The sequence below is a fragment of the Mirounga leonina genome, unplaced genomic scaffold (genome assembly GCF_011800145.1).
Source record: "Mirounga leonina isolate KUSES-001 unplaced genomic scaffold, KU_Mleo_1.0 Mir_180, whole genome shotgun sequence".
NCBI classification, from domain to species: Eukaryota; Metazoa; Chordata; class Mammalia; order Carnivora; family Phocidae; genus Mirounga; species Mirounga leonina.
In genome coordinates, this window is record NW_023270469.1 from 26,560,468 (window position 1) to 26,580,619 (window position 20,152).

The 20,152-nt window shown below is 54.5% G+C and overlaps 1 protein-coding gene across 1 annotated transcript; it reads right to left on the bottom strand.

The window, feature by feature from the left end:
* Positions 1–3,608: 3,608 nt before the first annotated feature.
* DRC7 (dynein regulatory complex subunit 7) lies at positions 3,609–19,949 on the bottom strand. Its single transcript, XM_035025331.1, has 17 exons — positions 19,762–19,949; positions 19,176–19,350; positions 17,990–18,115; positions 17,012–17,206; positions 14,735–14,893; positions 13,573–13,791; positions 12,382–12,510; positions 10,245–10,317; positions 9,203–9,331; positions 8,884–9,012; positions 7,570–7,790; positions 6,619–6,834; positions 5,896–6,006; positions 5,701–5,811; positions 4,558–4,752; positions 3,798–3,937; positions 3,609–3,702 (listed from the first exon to the last, which is right to left on the bottom strand). The coding sequence occupies exons 1-17, from the start codon at positions 19,947–19,949 to the stop codon at positions 3,609–3,611; spliced, it is 2,610 nt and encodes an 869-aa protein (XP_034881222.1).
* Positions 19,950–20,152: the final 203 nt, after the last annotated feature.

The following is a 20,152-nucleotide window of genomic DNA, read 5'->3' on the forward strand; positions in this document are numbered from 1 at the left end:
TCCAGCCAGGTTTGACCAATCGCAGCAGGCGCTTCTGCCGCTCTTCCTAGGTACTCGCCCCCTTTTCCTGAATTGGACTAATCACGAGGAAGGAGAATTCAAGAGCCGCCCCTCAGCTTCTAATGAACCAATGAGGGCTGCCATTTCTTTGGTCCCGCCTCTGCCTTAAGCTTTCCCTTTCCTCCCCTTTCCTTCCTCTCCCTCTTAGTTCGCGTTTGAAAACATTGCCAGACGACCCCTCCGATGCCGTCTGTGCCAATCGCTTTAGCAACCGTCCCTATTTAACCAATAAGCGCTCGCCTTATTGGAAAACAATTCCCAGGTAGCCAATGGGAAGGGAACGTCAGGAGCAGCGTGAAGCCGCGGACCTTCCATCTTGGCGTGGGGCAAGGAGGCGACGAGGTCTTCGCCCTTTGCTATAGTTCCTACTTCTTCCCTTTAGTCGGGAGGGGTGCTGCAGTGGCCTCAGGACTTTGCCCCTCTTCTTTGGCTCAGACAGGAGACCTCCAGGGAGACGGAGACTGATCCCGGGTCCGAGCCGCGAGCGGAGCCCCGGAGCGCTGCACCACGGCTGCGGTGTCGGTGAATGGATGAGTGGGCTGCTCCCTTAAAAGGACCACCAACTAGAAATCCGAGGAAGTCCGGCTTTATTGGCCTCGTGGGTAGGGTGGGCTTAGGGAACGGCCGTAACTGGCTGGAGCCTGGGCCCCACACGTGGTTGGGCCGCTCGGGAGCCGCTTAGGAGGGACTGGACCCCACAGGAGGTGCCCAGGGCCTGGTGCCTAAAGACCCCCGAAGCTCCCCGTTTATCCGCCAGCCTATCACTGCAGCTCGGAGCAGCTTGATCTCTCGTAACGCCTCCGACAACTCTAAGAGTAGGAATCCTGTTCCCATTTACGGATAAGGAAACTGAGGCCAGGATTTAAGGCGCTTGTAATAGGCCACACGACCAAAAAGAATGGTGTCGGACTTGAACCCTTGGTGTTAAAGCAAAGTCTGTGGGTTTCTCCACTGAACTGCACTCACTCCCAGAGAGAGGCAGAAGGTCCACCCCTCACGTTGTGCTTTTGGGGAGTGGGTTGAGAGACGTATATGGGCACTATCAAAAGAGAACTAGATTAGCAGAATAAAATCCGATCAAGCCTGTCCACTCTGTATTTCCCCCTCAACTTTTTATTGTGAAAAGCTCCACAGAGAAACTTGAAAGAATTCTACGATGATGTATAATAGTTTAATAGTACAGTGCACCTGGTGGATAACCCAACACTTGCTAAGGTTTTCCATATTTGCTTTGCACCATGTAGGTGTTTTCTTTGAGCGATGTGAAAGTTGTCGACATCAAGACATTTTACCCCTAAATGACACGAAATACTGAGCATGTACCTCTTAAAAATAAGGCCCTTGTCCTACACAACCATTGTATCCCCACACCAAAGAAAACAGAATTCTCTGAAATCCAGTCCAGATTTCCCCAATCATCCCCAAAAGCTATATAAAGGGTTTTTTTCCTAACTCGGAAATAAACAAGATTCACCACACTTGGCTCTTTTAAGCTCATTCTGTTTCAGTCCCTCATTTTTTTTTTTTTTTAAATGACATTGATCTTTTGAAGAGATTGATTGGGCCTTTTACCTTGTAGATTGCTCTATGTTATGATTTTTGTCTCACTGTTTCCTGCTAGTGTCATTTACCTTGTTTCTTTCCCTCTGAATTTTTTGCTAAATGGAAGTTAAAGCTTGATTAGGTTCAGGATAAGCATTTTAAAACACTTCATATTGAAGTATAATATACCTACCCCACAGAGCATGTACTATAAGTGTAAAAGTGAGTTTTCACAAACTGAACATGCTCAGGTCCAGAAGAACATTCCTAGCATCCCAGAAGCCCCCGTTGTGCTCCCTTACACCCCAAGAGAGACTATTCTGATGCCATCAATTAATTAATTTGCCTGTTGTTTTTTTTTTTTATATATATAAATGGAATCATGCAGCATGTACTTTTTTGTATCTGGGATCTTTTGATATTGCATATGAGGAACCCAATGTGTTATTCCTTGTGGTTATAGTTCATTCATGTTTTGTAACCTATTACTGATATTTTAGGCTAGATCACTCTTTTTCAGGGAGCTTTCCTGTGCCTTGTAGATGTTTGCAGGATGTTGAGCAGCATGCCCAGCCTCTACACACTAGCTGCCAGTACCATTCTCATACCAGTTATGACAACCAAATAGGTCTCAAGACCACAATTTATGTCTCCATTCTACTATTGATGGGCATCTGGGTCGTTTCCAGCTTGGTACTAATACTGCTGCTGCCATGAACATTCTAGTACCTGCCTTTTAGTGGATGTATATGTGCATCTTGATTGAGTTGTTCATCATTCTTGGTCACTGAATGGATGGATGAATAAATGGATGGGGGAGGGTGGATGGGTGGGTGGATGGAGCAGAACCTAGGAGCAGAATTGAGCCAAAGTTTAGTTTTACTAGATACAGCCAGTTTTCCAAAGTGGTTGTATAGACTGACCCTTCCACTGGGAAAGCTATTTGAGAGTTCCAGTTGCTTCTCATCCTCCCAACTCTTACTCATTTTATGCATACTAGTGGGTGTGTGGTGGCATTTCATATCCCGGTTGACTAATGAATTTGACCCTTTCATGTGTTTATTGGCAACTTTTTAAGCTAACATTGAGTGCTTTCTACGTGCCACTTCCGGTCCTGTCTGCTTTACAAGTCTTATTTAAGACAACAGTGCCATCCCATTTCACAGATGGCTACATAGTGGCTGGTAAGATGCGGAGCTGGGATGCTGTTCTTTGCAGTCTAATGTGGAACTCCCAAGTTCTGGAGCATGCACCTTGGCCTTGCCACTCGCACTCTGTCATCTGGGCCACCCTAGCCACGTTGTTGAGATCTAACCAGTTGTTTGAAGGTGGCCGCGGGACCATCTGCAGAGGTGCCGCAAAGACTCAACATTCCAATGGTGGGAAGGAGAGGGAGCAATTGAGGAAAGGGGCCAAGGTGGGTGGGGAAGGGCGGGGGGGAGTCTCAGGCTATAGACAAAGAAGGGAAGGAGAAGAAGCCTCCGCTGGAACTTGTGAAACATGAGGTACAGACGGCAAATGAAAAGTGTGTTTAGGGCGCCTGGGTGGCTCAGTTGGTTAAGCGACTGCCTTCGGCTCAGGTCATGATCCTGGAGTCCTGGGATCGAGTCCCACATCGGGCTCCCTGCTCAGCGGGGAGCCTGCTTCTCCCTCTGACCCTCCCCCATCTCGTGCTCTCTCTATTCTCTCTCTCAAATAAATAAATAACATCTTTAAAAAAAAAAAAAAAGAAAAGTGTGTTTATACGCAACTAATGAATCGTTGAACACTACATCAAAAACTAATGATATACCATATGTTGGCTAACTGAACATCATAAAAAAGAAAGAAAGAAAGAAAAGTGTGTTTATTTACAGGAAAGTCATAAGAAGCAGGAGAGACAGGGCTGCTGGGAGGCGGGGTGGCGGTGAGGTCGGGCACCGGAGGGAAAGGTCATCGCTGGCTGTAGAGCGCACAGGGGCCAGGCCGTGGGGGCGGGTTCTTGCTCTGGCAGCTTCGGCCAAGCATCAAACAAAGACTTTCAGGAACTCCACCAGGCGTGGGTCCTTGTGGAGCTTTTCCTCCAGAGCCAGGTACTTGAGTGGGGCCAGCTCCTTGTGGCTGAAATCAGAGGGAGGAACAGGAGGTGGTGAGGGCTCACAAAGCTCCACCCCAGCCTCCCGAGGGTCCTCTCCCGGCTCCCCACCCCGCCTCACCGGTTGAGCCGCTGTTCCAGGATGCGGATGCGGAACATGGCCTGAGAGCAGTAACTCAGGTACCAGTCCTCGTCCTCGGCCGTCAAGGTCACCTGGTTCTCCTGGTACCACTGCTGCTTCTTCTGCAGCTCCTGGGTCTCCTGCGGATGCGGAGAGCGAGCAGGTGGGGTTGAAGAGGGCTGGCCCTCACCCAGGCTGCCCCCCAAAATCCCGCTGGTCCCTGGGCAGCCTCAGGAGGGCTGGCCCCGCTGCCACCACCCACAGAAGCCAGAGCGGCAGAGGCGGGGGCCACAAAATGTCTCGCGTGGGAGCCAGTGGGGACATGTTTAGAGGGATATCGTGTCCAGGAGGAGCAAGGCTCAAGACAGAGACTGCCTTGTGAACAAGTTTCCAACGTTTTCAGAGCTTGTCTGCAAATGAAGGGCATTACACGCCCCTGGCGCACAGCATAGAGCTTGTTGTGAAGATTAAGTGGGATAATGCATGCAAATCACATGGCATGTAGCAGAAAGAAATGGGACAAAGACTAGGAGTTGTTGTAATGCACCCTCCTTCCATCCACCCACCCATGTCACCCACCCCCCCATCCACCTTTCCACCCAACAAGCAAGAACGAGGAAGGACAACTCCGCCTTTTGGCAACTCTGAGCACTGATAATATTCATCCCCTCACCAGTCCCTCCCAAGTGTTGGGGATGGTGAGCAGACAGCCCCGGGTCCATTTTCTGGATGCGGACCCGGAGGGGGGCCCAGGCTGCACCTTCTCAAAACGGGCCTGGATGAGGTTGGCCTTGTCGATGAGCCGCTGCTTGAAGTCACTGAGGCACTCGTCCTTGACCCGCATGGCCTGCCAGCGCGTCAGCTTCTCTCCCGGCGGGAGCTGGGCCAGGAACGGAGCCAGGTAGTCCAGCTGGGCCTCCACCTGCCGCAGGTGCTCCTCGTGCATCACGCGCTCCTGTGGGCGGTGTTGGCGGAGTCAGGGTGCCAGCGCGGGCTGCAGAAACCCCCGGACCAGCTCCGCAACACGTGACGACCCCCCATGAGGCCTTAAATCCAGATCCCGGAGCCTGGCGCCTCTGGGACTGAGGCATCAGAGGGGACCTCTGTGTTGTCCCTCATAGCCAACTCTGTCTTACGTGTCACGTCTCTCTGCCTGAGCCTCAGCGCATTACTCACGCTCAGCACATGCTTGTGCAATAAATGGTAATAAATGGTGGTTATAGCAATGTTAAATCAAAAGCTGCCAGTAACTCCCCCGCCTTTTCACCTGGGGCCTTATGGCCTGTGTTGGCAGATGATGGTCAGTGAGGTTGGAGATGTGGGGCTCAGCCCCCATTCCCCGGAGTCTGAGAACCAGTTATCTAATGCCCTGTCCTGCCTTGCCAACCCCAAACTATTTTTAGAAATCTCTACTTGGTTGGTGTAGGGGATTTAGAAGCTGGCCCTGAAAACCCCAGCTGCGACTTGCAGCCTGAGGGTGTAACCCAAATGTCCTGTGCGGCAGGTGCCCGAGAACCCAGGCTATGGCCAGAGTCTGCTCGCTGGGGTTATGGGCCCAGGTCCTGACCTTGAGGGGAGGCCTAGGTGGAGGTGGGTACAGGATTTTCCTTCTGTCCCCATGCAGTAGAGGCCTCGGCTTGGCCATAACCCCTGGAGGTGGCAGGGGTGTGGGGGAGACCTGATCTGGATCCTGCATGCTCTTTGGTGTTCATCAGAGAAATGGCCGCTCAGCAAGGATGACCACAAGGATGACCTTGTGGATGGATGACCACACTGACATCAGGAGCGTCATCCCCTATAAAGGGCTTCCTGGTAGAGTCCCTAATCATCCTCACCACCTTGGAGACCTGGGGCGGGGGGGGTCCAGGAAAAGCCAAGGCCAGGGCCAGGTAGTAAGGCTTACCATGGCCTCCCGATACTCTTTGCTCTTCTCATTGCGTTTGGTGTCATAGATGGAGATGGTCAGGGCGTGCACCTCCTCCTCCTCCTCTCGAAGCTTCAGGATCTCTAGCACCTGAATCAGGAAGTGGGGGAGAGCATGGTTAAGACACCCTCCACCCTCACCACCTCCCACCTGCCCACACTCCCATGGGACCACCTCCAGCTCCGACTCCCAGGCCTGATGTCTGGACAACTTCTCCTCGTTCTTCAGCTTCATCATGGCCTCGTACTGGTAGAGCAGCTTCTTGGTGTGCTCCGTGGGTTCCACCTGGGACGACAACAAGCACAGTGACACAGTGATGGGGGTCGCAGCAATGGCTAAGGTGGTAGGCAGACTCTGGAGCCAGACTGCTTGGGTTCAAATCTTCCTCTGCCATTTTCTAGCTGTGTGACAACGAGCAACTAGCTTAACCTCTCTGGGCCTCAGTTTCTTCTTCACATCTATAAAAACACAGATAATAAAAGACGATGAACTGGGGGCTCAGAGGGACTAAGGAACGTGGCAGGAGGGGGAGGGTTTAAATGAGGAAAGCCAGCCCCACAGAGGTGGTAGGACTAGGACCCTCTTCCTACTCCAGTGTTGGTCCCGGGATCTGGGGACAGCTCTGTCCAGGACTGGGGGGGAAGGGACATAAGGAGTAGTCTTGGCCTGCTGGGTGGTCTTTCTTGGTAGGAAAGGGGAAGATTTTCAGAGGAGCTGCAGAGACGAGGGGCCCCAGATGGGAGCTCATGATTTTCCCAAGGAGCGGAGATGAACTTCCGGACTGGGAAGCATGCATTTCCATCCCAGTGTTCCCAAGTGGCGGGGCGGCACAGAGGGCCCCGGGACCTTCTCCTCACCCACCCCAGCCCACCCTGCCAGGCACAGCCCCCAGACCACCTCAAAGCTGATACACATGTCCGGCGTCATGATGATCTTGTTGCCCTTGCTGTCCACCTCCGCGCGCCGCAGGAACTCGCGCTTGGAGGCCGTGATGTGGTCGTCCCAGCAGTGGTAGCGCACCTGGATGCGCTCCTCCGGGGTCAGAAACACGCGCTCGGCCACGTCCTCATCCGCGGGCTTCTCGGGGTTGCGCGAGAACCGCTCTGTGATTTTCTGGGAGGCCAGAACATCACAGGATGGGAGGTGGGAAAGGGGATTTCTGTGCGCGGCCCTGAGGGCGGAAGTAAAGGACACTCAGGGACACTGGGCTCTGGGGTCTTTGGGGGAGTTTATGTGGAGCAGCCCTTCCTAGCCAGACAACAGCCTCCCATGGCCCAGCCACCTCAGCCCTGTGTGGGGCTGCATTTCTTCTCTAGCTCTCTCCACAGGAGTCTATTTGCTCACCTCCAGAGATGGGGAGCTCACCACCTCTCCAGGCACGCTGCTTTATCACTAAACATTCCTTACTGCTAGGAAGAGCTCCTTTGGTATACAGGAGCCATTAAACACAGTTGCCAAACCATCCATTTGTAATGATGTAGACAAAAAAGTGCACAATTTAATGTTAAGGGAGTGAGTGCTCGCTTCGGCAGCACATATACTAAAAATGTTAAGGGAATGATACAGGGATTCTACCTTCACACACACACACACACACACACACACACACACTTCAAATAAGTTAAAGACTCCCCGAACCAAACCTATTAAGACATGATAATATCTGAGAGACACCCTTCTGAGCGTGACTTATTATAATAGTAAGGAAATAACACACTCCTGGCCCAGTCTGGCATCAGGCAGCCTCAGGACTGCAAAACAGGACAGGGCCCTTGGGAAAGATGCGGCTCCAGAGTTGGAGCTGTCCCCATCCCAGGGTGACCTTAGCCTGCCGGAGAGAGAGCTCACCACCATTGGCCGGGGGTTTGACTCCGCGCTGTTCAGAGCCAGCTTCTTGACCCTGTCCCCGAAATCCACGTGGCGGTAGGAGAGGAAGTCAGTCCGTCCCTGGTAGTACTCTGTCATTGTCTTGGGCGTCTCCTCCCGCTTTATCAGGCCGTCCACACGGGCCGTTTCGTAAAACTCCATGACGCGGTCCATCTCAGGTTGCATGGACTTGTAGGAGTGCACTGCGGTGGGAGGCGGGGTCCCGAAAGTCAGCGCAGTGAGACCAGGTACACTGGCCACTGGCTGGAGAACCCGACCCCAGGCCCCAGGAGCAAGGCATTGTCCATGAATGCTCATGGATGAGCAGGAGTTATGTAACCAATGCCCCACTGCTGGGTGTTTAGGTTGTTTCTAACCTTTTTGTTATTATAAACAACACCATGGTGAACATCTGCAGCATGCATTTTTAAATTCTTGCCCATTATTTGCTCGGGACAAATTCTCAGCAGTAGCACTGCTGGTCAAAAAGCATATATATATATTTTTTTTAAGATTTTATTATTTGAGAGAGAGAGAGAGAGGGAGAGCATGAGTGGGGTGAGGGGCAGAGGGAGAAGCAGACTCTCTGCTGAGCAGGGAACCCAATGTGGGGCTTGATCCCAGGACTCCGGGATCATAACCTGAGCCACCCGGGCTCCCCAAAGTGTACATATTTTAAAGCTATTATTATTTTGCCCAACTGCTTTCTGGAAAAGTTGTGCCAATTTGCTGTCCCATCAGTAGGGACAGGGAGCAGCTCTCTGCTGCTTTGCTCATGCCTTGTGGGACCATTTTTGTCATCTTTGCAACATGAGGCTTGTGAAATGGTCCCTTATTGATTTCCTTCCTTCCTTCCTTCCTTATATTTCGACCACCAAGTGAGATCGATCATTTTTTAAGATATATATTGACACTATGTTTTTCTTTTGTGCATCCTTGGTTAAGGCTGTTGATTCTCTCTCAAGACATATCCTTCCCTCACTTCCCCACCTCTTGGGCTCATGGCCACACCTCTGCCCTCTGCATCGACCTTGTGGGGACATTTGTTGGTTTTGTTACTCAGCATTCTGACCCCTTCAAATGTGGCCCCTACTGTGTGCCCAGCCCTAACCACAGAATGGGCATGTGGCCCTGGTTTTTGACTTTCCTGGAGGGACATTTGTCACATTTCCCTGGATTTTCTGTGCTTCCCCTCACTTCCCACACATCTGATTTGCTTAGGCAGGAGGGGTTTTCTGTTTCTGTTGCTTGCCACATCCTGGGCTCCCCGCTGGACTGGCAGTGGGGCCCACTCACCACGCAGAGCCTGGGGATGACCTGGCTTGAAGTAGTCGATATTCAGGCCTGTGCTCTTGTTGATGTGTTTCAGCTCTAGCATGTCCTCCCGGTTCTGGTACCACTCCTTTATCTCCAAAGTCTTGGTACCTGTGGGGCCCGATCGGTGCTTGCTGCAGCCAGGCCAGCTCCCCCAGCCTCTGTCCCCCCCCTTCCCAGCACACAGAGGCCAGCGGGGCCCACACTCACACCAAGAGACTGGCAGTGACGTGCCCAAGGTCACACAGCGCGCTGGGGAACCCAGCTCTCCTGCCCCCGCAGCCGGGGCTGCCCGCCTTACACTCCAAGTCCTCGTAGGTGGTGAGGCGGCACACGAGGCCGTTGCTGTTGAGATACGGCGCCCACTTCTCCAGCTTCGCCCTCTTGTACTGGATCACCTTCTTCCCATTTGGGCAGCGGGTCTCGAACACTGCAGACAGAGTGGGCTGGGGTCCCTCCTCCCCAGATGAGGGGACCAGAGGACCGACTGCCCAGCTGCTCCTCCGGTCACTGCGCTAAACTCCTCCGGGCCCCAGGCCCACTCCAGGGCAGCAGAGGGAGGTGGTCAGCAGGGCAGCTCCTGCCCTGGGGCAGTTCTCAGGTTTGAGCCTGAGCACGGGAGCAGTGCCCGACCATGCCACTCACTCACTGCCCAGCTTCTGCCCGGGTAGCTCTCTCTGCCGGAAACACCATCCCCTCCTGCCCTTATTGGGCTGACTTCTGATCCCTCAGAACTTAGCTCCGGCTCCTCCTCCTCCTGGAAGCCCTTCCTGCCCACCTACTCCCAGCCTCCGAAACCAGGGGGCTGGGCCGGGTGCTCCTCCCCTGGTTCCCATGATGCCCTCTCTAGCCCTTCCCACTCTGTTGGAATAGCCTGTGCCCTCCCTGTGGGCCAAGGCACTCCTAGACAGGAGCCTCAATGGCCACTACATGCTGGCATGGAACTCCAGTGTCCCTGCCCTGCTGCTTTCTCGGCCCGCTCCTCCCTGGTCCTGACACCTCCACACCCCTGTGCCATCTGGGTACTATGCTGCTTGGCCTCCTCCTTGGGGGTTGGTGAGGGGAAGGACTGTGTCCTGGTCCTCCCTCCTTTATTACCCACACTCCATCACCCAGCTCAGGTTAACCGAGCCCCCTCCTGCACACCAGACCCGTATCAGGCCCTCAGCCACAGGGCTGAGTGCCTGAGGCAGGAAGGAGGGGGAACAGAGTCCCTGCTCAGACCAGGGTGCACCTGGGTGCAACAGAAGGCAGGAGGGGTGGAAATGAGGGGCTGGGGCAGCCTCTGCTGACTCCCCCTGAACTGGTCCTGGGGAGGCGGGGGAATACAAATGCACAAATACCTTCAGGGGAGATCTCAATCTTCTCCACCCATGAGGACGGCATGTCGAAACTCTTATCCTCATCCTCCTTGCCCTGTTGGGAGAGGTGGGGAGGGGGCAGGCTCTTGTCAGGGCTGGGCCTTGGAGTGGAAGCTAGAGGCAGAGCCTCTGTCTTGCCCCCCAGGGCCAAGCCACAGTGGCTGTCAGCTCCCCCAGGGGAGCCAGAGGTCCCGGGTGGTTCTGACCTGGTAAAGAGGAAGAGGTGGTGGTTCAGGAGCCCTCCCTCGACTCACCTGGCTAGGACAGCAATCCCCTGCCCTGTGTGCCCAATCTTCGGTCAGTCAGCATGGGCACCAGGCACAGCCACAGGTCCTTCCTTAAGAAGGAGGCTTCTGGAGTCAGGTGCCCCCAAGCCCCACCCTCCAGGACCCAGCCCATACCAGCTAGGGGTTCTGGGCAAGTAAGTCCCTTAACTGCCCTGAGCCTGTTTCCTACCTGTTAACCAGACCCAGGGGAGGATTAACGGATAGAATGTATATAAGCCACTTGAGACACTGCCTTGCTACTGTTTTTTTGTTTTTGTTTTCCTTTTCGAGCCTTAGTTTGCCTGTCTGTAAAATAAGGCCCTCTTCACACAAATGGTCCTCAAGCTGGGTAACCACAGAAACCTCAAAGAGTTTTTCCTAATTTAAAACTCTTCCACAAACATTGCTCACAACTGGAGGCCAGCAGGGGGCGCCTGTGCCCGGAGATTTACTGCCAGGGAGGCTCTCCGGTTTCCAGAAATGAGGATGCTGTATCAAGCTCCTCACAGCAAGGTCTCATTTTATCCCCGAGCTGTCCGGAGGATAGAGAACAGAGTCACTGTTCAGAACCCACCCTTGGGAGCCAGTCAGATCTCCGGTTCGAGCCCTAGCTCTGCCACTCACTGGCCATTGACCTTTGGGTAAGTTACTTCCCCCCTCTGTAAGTCTTCCCATCTGTAAAACGGGATGATGATAATCATAAACAATAACACTAACACCCCCCTCATCAGGTGGTTGTAAAGATTTGGACAAGTTAATTCAGGCTAAGCTCCTGCTAATTCAGGTTAAGTGCCTACTGGGCTGAATTTTGTCCACCCAATCATGTCCTGAGCCGCAGGACCGCAGAAGGTAACTATATTTGGAGATAGGATCTTTCAAGAGGTAGTTAAGTTAAAATGAGGTCATTAGGGTAGGCCATAATCCAATGTGACTGGTGTCCTTGCTTAAAGGGGAGATGAAGACAGACATACAGAAAGATCATGTGAAGAAACAGAGACAGCCATCTACAAGCTAAGGAGAGGTGCCTCAGAAGAAGCCAGCAGGCTGACACCTTGATCTTGGACCTCCAGCCTCCAGAACTGAGAAAATTAATTTCTGTTGTTTAAGCCCCTCAGTGTGTGGTACTTGGTTAAGGCAAACTCTAGCCACCTGATAGCCCTAGTCCTGTTACTGTGGATATAATTGATCCCATTCGCCCCCCCACCCATTTTACATACAGATGATGTATGATGAAGCTCTCCATGATTGGGAAGTTTGCCCAAGATGTCACAGCCAAGAGCTAAGGCCTCTGGGCCCCTGACCCCCAGGCACAGGTCCTCGAGGGGACCTCCTGGAAGGGCTCCTGACTAGGAGATGGGAGAAGGATGCTGATGCCATGGGGAAGGCCCCAGACCAATGAAGGGCTGAGAGGAGAGACAAGAAAAGCCTGGAAGCATGTGAGGGGGATCATGGTGGCTATGCAGGAAGGCCTGGAAGTGAGCCCAGGGCTTGTGGTCAAGGTCTTATCACCCCTATTGCTGGGGACATGCCCTTTACAGAAACAGGGCAACCATCAACCAGGGTGGACTCTATGTGGGCCAGGAGACCCAGATGCAAGTCCCAGCCCTTCCCTACCCCACTGGGGGGTCCTGGGCAGGTCAGTGGACCTGTCTGGGTCTTAGTTTGCCCATCTATATAAAATGAGAGCATGGTCCAGGCCCCTCTGCTTTGGGAAATCTATAATCAGTCTCTCTGGCCCATCCCCCCACCCCCCAATACACATACACAGGGTGGGGAATTGGTCAGGTTGGCCTGAAACGAGACAGGGTATGAAGCCCCATCCCACCGCCCGGCCCCAAGCCACTGAGACCCACCAGATTCTCCACATCTTCATCATCATTCATCCCGTCCTCCTCGTCCTCAGCCACAGACAGGTGGGCCTTATCAGTCCCCAGGAGCAGGTACTCCCACCTCACAGGGTCTCCCAGGTCAAAGACCAAGTCCTGATGGGGGAAGGACCAGCTGAGTGTGCCCCACAGCCAGCACACCCCCCCCTGTTCCACAGGGAACAGCTGTACCCAGAGTAGAGGAGGGACCCGTGCTTGGGTCTCAGAGGAGCAGAATGTCGGCTCCCGGCAGCCTCCGAGAGCGCACACCCACCTCCTCATTTCAACAGGGAAACTGAGGCCCGCCCCATCATCCAGACTCCCCGTGAAGAAATCCCGCTGTTGGTCTCCGTGAGACTTGACAACTCTCTGGCCTGGGATAGGCCTGAGTGTGGAGGTTATCCTGCACGGTCAGGGGAGCGTCCCAAGCAGTGTTCAGAGCAGATGGAAGCCAGCAGGATTTTACGGGACAGGGAAATGGAGGGTTTGAAAAAGGGCCGCCTCACGGTTTTTACCCGTGCCGGGGAGGAGGGAACTAGGCAGGCACACGAGGAATTGCACGGAGGCAGCAGGTGGGAATTTCTCTTCGGTGGGGTGGGGCTCCCACCTGTTTTTCATCCAGCCTACCTGAACTCAGGTGTACGGCTCAATGAATTTCCGTAAATTGGACACACCCTGCTTGCCTGCACCCAGATCAAGAAATAACACATCGCCCATATTCCAGAAAGCCCTCTTGTGTCCAGTTATGACCCTCCCCCAAACATGTGCATGTATTTCTAATTTATGTTAAGTGGCACTGAGTTTTATATATATGTATACACACAGACACACGCATATATGTATGTGTATATGCATATATATATTTATGGGAATTCATTGAAATGTACACTTAGGAGGAATGCACTTTTCTGCATGTATGTTGCACTTCAATACATTGTTTTTTAAAAAAATCATTCATACAAACTAACAATCCACATTTTATAAGGCTACACACATCAAAAGAGAGACACTAATATTAGAATTGTTATGTATGGACAAAGGAGTGGGCTAGGGGGCTCAGCTATGGGGAAATTCTGGAACTCTGTGGCAGCCAGCTCGCCCCCCAGGGGACCCCCCACCCCCACCCCCACCCCCATCCCAGGACTGCCTGTCTCACCCGCCCCGCCCCGGGCCCAGTACCTTGCAGCCGTTCCAGCAGTCCTGCATGTTGACCCAGTAGTTCTTATGGTTCCAGAGGCTCTCAATGCCCAGGAAGTGGTCATCCCGGGTGCTGTAGCTGCGCCCCGTGAATGGGTCGATGAAAAAGCTCTCAGGCACCTCACGCTTCCCCGACAGCACCAGGACCCAGGCGTGTACCCGTAGGCCATGCAGGGGGTCGATCTTTGCTTTCTCCACCTCCTGCACAGGAAAGGTGGGTGACCATGGGCCGATGGGTGGGAAGGGGGTGCCAGGGGCCCAAACATCTCCCCAGGGCTGGGGAACCAGCAGGAGAGCTGAGTTGTGGTCCAGGGTGCAGGTTTGGCTGGCTGCATGACCTTGAGGACATCACCCCACTTCTGAGCCTGTCTTCTTATTGATACAGTGGGAGAGTCTGAGTTTATCTGTAGTTTACAAACTGGGCCTTTTGGGGCCCTAGAGTATCTGGGATTTACTGGCTTTCTGCGTTGCCATTCTGGATGAGATTTCATCCAAAGGAAGGTAGGGGGCACTGTGTGGCTTCCTTGTCTGCTTCCCTCTGGAAGAAGGGTGACTGTGTCATGTTCATTATTACATCCACAGAGCCTGGACGAGAGGAGATGCTCAACAAATACTACATGGAAGGAAAGGAAAGGGAGGGAGGGAGGAAAAGAGTGGGAGAGGGGGAGAGATGAGAGTATGGATGGATGAAATGAGAGCCGGGAGAATGGATGGGAGGATGCAGAACAAGGATGGATGGATGGGAGGATGCAGAGCAGGGAAGATAGATGGGAGGATGGATAGGAGGATGCAGAGCTGGGAGGATGAATGGGAGGATGCAGAGCTGGGAGGATGGATGGGGAGTGTTTGCAGGTAGGTCTTTAGGGAAAGAGTCTGGAACCAGGAGAATATCAGAGCCCAGCATAGAACGAATGGGCGGCCTCACGCAACAGAGCTCTCTGATATTAGAAATCCATCGCAGAAGCTGGCTGACCACCAATGAGAGATCCCCACATTGCTGGGCAGAGATGGGGATGAAAGGGTATGGAGGAGGGGATTTGACCTGGGGTCCACGAACACATCCCCTCCCCGACCTGTGTCCGTTCTCAGTCGCTAGCCGCCTCTCCTGGAGAGCTGAGCACGGGGGCTGAGGATGTGGACCCACCAGGAGGCGTTGTTCCTCCTCCTTCCGCCGCTTCTCCTCCTCCACTTTGATCTCCTGCTGCTTCTTCATCTCCTGCTCCTGCTCAAACCTGCTGCTCAGATCTCTGGGCGGTTTAATGGCGTACTTCTTAGGTGGTACCTTTTCTTCCTCCTGGACCACCTGTCACCCAACGAGAGAAAAAGGATCAGCTGCCCTGCATCGCCCGCCCCTCGGACCAGGAGGTCACAGCTGCTCTGGAGCAACCCCCCCGCCCACAGGCTTTCTGGCCCTAAATGCAGGAGTCTCAGCTCCCATGTCCCTAACTTCAGGCCCTTCTGTAGAATGGGATGGGACCAGTAAGAACCTTTTCCCCAGGCTTGTTCTGAGAAGCAAAGACAGGAACACGCCCATGTGAGGTGCCAGGCACAGCAGAGATTGGGAGATGTGATTTGCTCCCCTTCGTTGCCCACAGCCCTTACAGACTACGATCTGGATCCGACCTAGAAAGTGGGCGAATTGTCGGGAGTTGGATTTCCCAGATTCTGTCATTGGAGGGTTTCACATGCTGACTTAAGAGTTTGCTGGGCTAGGAAGGAGAAGAAAGCCTGTGTGCATGTGTGCGAGCGTGCATGTGCGTACGAACGTGTGCTGGGTGGCAAGAAAAGTGCTCAGGGCAGAACATCGCAGAGGCTGCAGATGTCACGGGGGCCTGTGACAGTGAGGAGGGGAAAATGGTGAATCTCTGCAGCTTAGAGTCAGCCAGGGGGAGCCTCAGCCCCTGGGTCTCCATTGACCAGCCAGGCAGCTTCAGCCACGTTGTCCCATCTCTCTGTCAATCTCTACATACTCGTCTGCAAAATAGGAGTGATAATGCCCACCACACAGCGTTACTGGGAGGAGCAACCAAGTCAATGGACACAAAAGTGGTTTATAGACCCGAAAGTTCTCGGCATCTAGTGGCTATTATATCATTTGAGTTATTAAAATTTTGGCTGATGTAAGAGGCCCATGTGTGAGCTTACAGGACTGTGCAGCCAAACGCAATGAGGTTTTGTTCCATCTTCCTGGGGCAGGCGGACCTGAGGGAGCAAGACTCGTACCTGATGCCTCCCTCCACCGGAGCACCTGTGCCAGGGCCCCCATGGTGCTCACCCACGTGTGACACAGGTGCACTTGCAACCTGCTGGATGCCGCAGGCCCCTGGGTCCTCTGCCCTGAGATGCAGACACCCCCGGGGGCTTGACTCTGATCACAGAGTCCTGGAGTCAGTCCAGTCCACAAACAGCATTTTTGTCTGTACTGTGGCTATTTCTCAAATGCAAAAAGTTGCTTTTTGATTCCTAAAATTAAATTAAGAGTGTTTCTTGGCGCACCTGGATGGCTCAGATGGTTAAGTGTCTGCCTTCGGCTCAGGTCATGATCTCCAGGTCCTGGGATCAAGCCCCCCTCAGGAGGGAATCTGCTTCTCCTTCTCCCTCTGCCTCTCCCCCTGCTTATGCATGCTCTCTCTCTCTCAAATGAATAAATAAAATCTTAAAAAAAAAAAGTCTTTCCTGTGTCCCCAGCAGCCTCTGGCCATTTGGGGGCGGTCGGTCAGCAGAGAGAAAAACACGACCCGCACCTGCTGGAGGGTTGGTGATAATTTTTTGCTGTTAAAAAGGGGCCTTTTGAGGGGGTGCCTGGGTAGGTTAAGCATCCAACTCTTGTTTTTGGCTCAGGTCATGATCTCAGGGTCTTGAGACTGAGCCTCGCATCAGACTCCATGGGGAGTCCGCTTGGGATTCTCTCTCTCCCTCTGCCCCTCTCCCCACCCCAACTCTCTCTCAGATAAATAAATAAATCTTTTTAAAAGTGAGGGGGGCTTTTAAATTGAAGGGGTGGAGGGAAAAAAGAGCAAACAAAAATGTCTGTCCATCTGTCTGGTTTTTCCTTACATGAAAGCGGCTGCGTGGATTTTTATCCCACGAGTCGGGTAAATCTGACAGAAGTAAGACAAGCCATGCAGCACTCACAGCATTCACCCCGTGGGGAACAGTAGCTGAAAGTGAGGTACGACAAGGGAAGGGGCGACCGCGGTTTGGAGAGCTGGGCTGTGTGTGCCTAGGTGCCGGGGACAGACTCACCAGGACAGCCTGCAGCTGCTTGGTGCGTGGCCAGGCAGGGCCAGGAGCCAAGGGGACGCACTGCGTTAATGGGACAGGAGTTGGGACAACGGACCTGAGGGAGCAAGACTCCCACCTGGTGCCTCCCTCCAGCAGAGCACCTGTGCCCTCCCAGGGCAGCCTGAGCCCTGCGTACCTCCTTGTGCTTCATGGTGAGCGGGCACACGTCCCGCGTCAGGTCCATTTGGCACAGGTCCTGCGACCCGTAGCCGTTGACGCAGTAGGCATTGTAGCCGGCGCCGAGGAGCAGGGAGCAGAGCAGCGTGCTGAAGTCGAAGCAGTTCCCCTTCTGGTGCGTGAGCACCGCGGTCGGGGAGTACAGGTACGAGGGCTGGCCGCAGACGGCTGGTCAGTTCGGCCAGCCCCGTGGCCCCACCCGCCCTCCCCACCGGCCAGCAGCGGGGCATTAGGGCCAGTGCACAGGCTGGACCCCCCATCCCTCCCCGGGCTCCCCTGCTTTGTCAGGTTGGGGAGCCTGCTAAGAATGGGAGGGGAGCCACGGCCCGTGTGTAGAAAATACATTCCACATTTGCCCGTAATTTTAAGTGGCCGTGGACCTCCTGATGGGAAAGACCCTCTGGATGATGGAAGCTTCTCGTCTAATGCTCTCTGATTGGTCATTTAATGGTTTTTATTCCAAAGTCCTCCTCACCTTCTCTTCTGATCCTTTCCTTCTCTTCCCTTTTCTCAGTTCTCCACTGTATACCTGTCCCTTTCTCCCTTGCTCCCTCCATTCTCAGTTGGGAAACAGACTGAGCTGGACGGAAGCCCAAAGATGGGGCCGGGGGTCACGGGCAGCAGGGCCCTCCCCCTCTCTCCTTTCCCTATCTCCTGAAATCTTGAAAGGAAGACTCTGAAGGCAGAAGGAAGCAAAGGAGGCAAAGAGGTAGGAGCCAGGAGACCAGGCTTGCTGTGTGACCTCAGGCAAGTGGCCATCCCTCTCTGGGCCCATTTCCCCACTCCCCACCCCGGTGGGAGGGTGAGCTCTGAGGGACTCAAACCAGATAGACTATGGGCTTTAGCCTGAGCCTCACTGAGCCCCCTTCTCCCTACCTCCCTGGCTTCTCATCCTAAGCCTCAAGGGCCTAAGGATGCAGCCTGGGGTGGCACTTACCGGCTGAAGGGGGTCAGGCAGGGGCACCATGGAGAGGAAGTCTGAGACAAACTGGGCACAGCTGTCCCAGTTGTAGAGCTCGGGGTAGGGCATCAGCGTGGGCCGGATGGTTGTGCTCACGAACTTCTGCAAGGGGAGAGATCACAGGCCCCAGAGAGGGCATTCTACCTGGGGGAGGCCGGCGCTCCCTGGAAGCCAGAGCCCTGGGTGGGGAGGGAGTGGAGAAGGCTCTCTAGGCCTCTCTGGGCCTCAGGCTCCACTCAGTGCCTCAGGAGTTGGAGAAAGGGTTCCCCCAACACCCCTCCAGCTTATTCATATTCTTATTCATATAGAATGAGCTTGCACCCCACTCAGCGCTGCCGGACCAGGCACCACCTCCTCACACCCCAACGGCCCTGGATGTCAGGCCCACTGGCAGGTGGGGAAACTGAGGCTCTGGGAGGTGAGCTGACTTGCTCAGGTTCACAGGCAATAGCAGTGCTGGTCTGTCTGGCTCTTGACCGAGGGGCTTCTGTCCCCCCGGGCCCCGTGGTCTGGGGTCCCAGACGGCACCTCCAGGGTCTCCCTGTAGATGTGAGGAAGGCCTGCCAGCACAGGATCTGCCATGGCCCCACCCGGGCAGGCTGGCTGATCGCAGCAGCTGAAACGCATGCGGGATTACCGGCTCAAGAGGAGGGGGGAGCAGGGACCTGTATGGTCGCTGAATTTCACATGCTGGCAGCTCATACAAATGTTCAACATCACCATGTGGACCAAGTAAAACAGCCTGTGAGTCCCCGACAGCCTGTGGGCGGCTGTTGTGTAAATCTTGCTTTTATCCTCTGCCATTCCATCTACTGATGGAGAAACTGAGGCCCGGAGAGACTCAGGACGTGCCTGGGTCCCGGGGCTGGAAGGAAGGAGGCCAGGGCTCAGGTCCCAGTCCATTTCATCTTATTTCTCTGCCCTTCCCGGGACAGAGCTGGTGTCGGGGGTTGGAAACTGCGCCAGGGGTCCAGCCGCCCCTTAGTTGGGCGTGGGGTCTCCAGGCCACCACCAGCCCCCCGGGGTGATTCACATCGAGCCTGCTGGGGCCCACTGGCATTTGAGTTTATGCTGTCCCCAGATATAAGCTCTGACGCACGAGCTTTGGCCCACCTCCCTCCGCCCTCCAGCCCCTGCCCACCCCTCCACAACCCTGCCTTACGGGCACTTCGCACTCGTTCAGCGGGTGCAGGAAGAGGGGCACGCGGTCCGGGCACAGGTGGCTATACTGACGGGCGAAATTGTCTGCCACCTGCAGCAAATGCTCCTCCTTGAGCGTGTTGCTTTGGTAGGAGAGGGGGAGCTTGGAGATGTCGAAAGTGTCCTTGGTAATGATCCTGTGCCCACAAGAGGGGAGGCATTAGCCCGGGTGAGGCTAGGCCTGGCCCACGGGGAGCCAACCATCCACCCACCGTAGCTGGCTGTATCCCTTCCTCCTGTACTCCTCACAACTGCCCAGGAGGGATATCACTATTATCATGTGCCCTTTTAAATAGAGAAGGGAACAGAGGCCCAGAGAGGCTGAGTGACTTGTCAGGGGTCACACAGCTCCTGAGGGGCAGAGAGGGGACTCGGCCCAGGCGGACAGAAAGCAGAGCCCTCACTCGAATCTGCTTCCCTCTACACCCGGTCCTGCCTCCCAACCCTGGCGCCGCTATTCTGTCTGGCTCTTCTTTTGCCTGGCCCTGGTCTGACCCTCGCCAGGGCTGCCCGGCCCGGAGCCCCCCACCCCCAACCCCGACACGCACGAGGGCTGCTCTGGGATGACGATCTCAATCTCTGACAGCTTCTTCTCCAGGTCTCTGAGCATCTCCTGCGTCATGGGCGGTTCCTCCCTCCGCATCTCCACGGGCCTCATCATCTTCTCGCCCCTCTCGGCTGCCTCTTCCCGCTCGGCCTCCTCCTCCTCCTCCACTTTCTCCTTCAGGACCTCCATCCCGGCACGTCCCTGGCTGTCTCGAGACAGAGTCCCCGTGGGAAGGATAAATGCACTCAGAATGGGCCCCTTCTGCCACCAAGACCACCAGTGTGTCTGGGAGGTGGTTTAGAGGGGGGAAGCGAGCCCCTCTGAAACTCTCCTTCCATCAGGCAGAAAGTCCCGCTTGGTGCCAGCACGTCTGTAACATCTTTCTGACATTT

Coding starts and splice junctions, on each gene's coding strand:
- DRC7 (XM_035025331.1), bottom strand. CDS start 19,949: ATGGAGGTCCTGAAGGAGAAAGTGGAGGAGGAGGAGGAGGCCGAGCGG. Junction 19,351..19,761: donor GTCATCCCAGAGCAGCCCTC/GTGCGTGTCGGG, acceptor TTGTGGGCACAG/GATCATTACCAAGGACACTT. Junction 4,753..5,700: donor AAGAGTATCGGGAGGCCATG/GTAAGCCTTACT, acceptor CACCGCCCACAG/GAGCGCGTGATGCACGAGGA.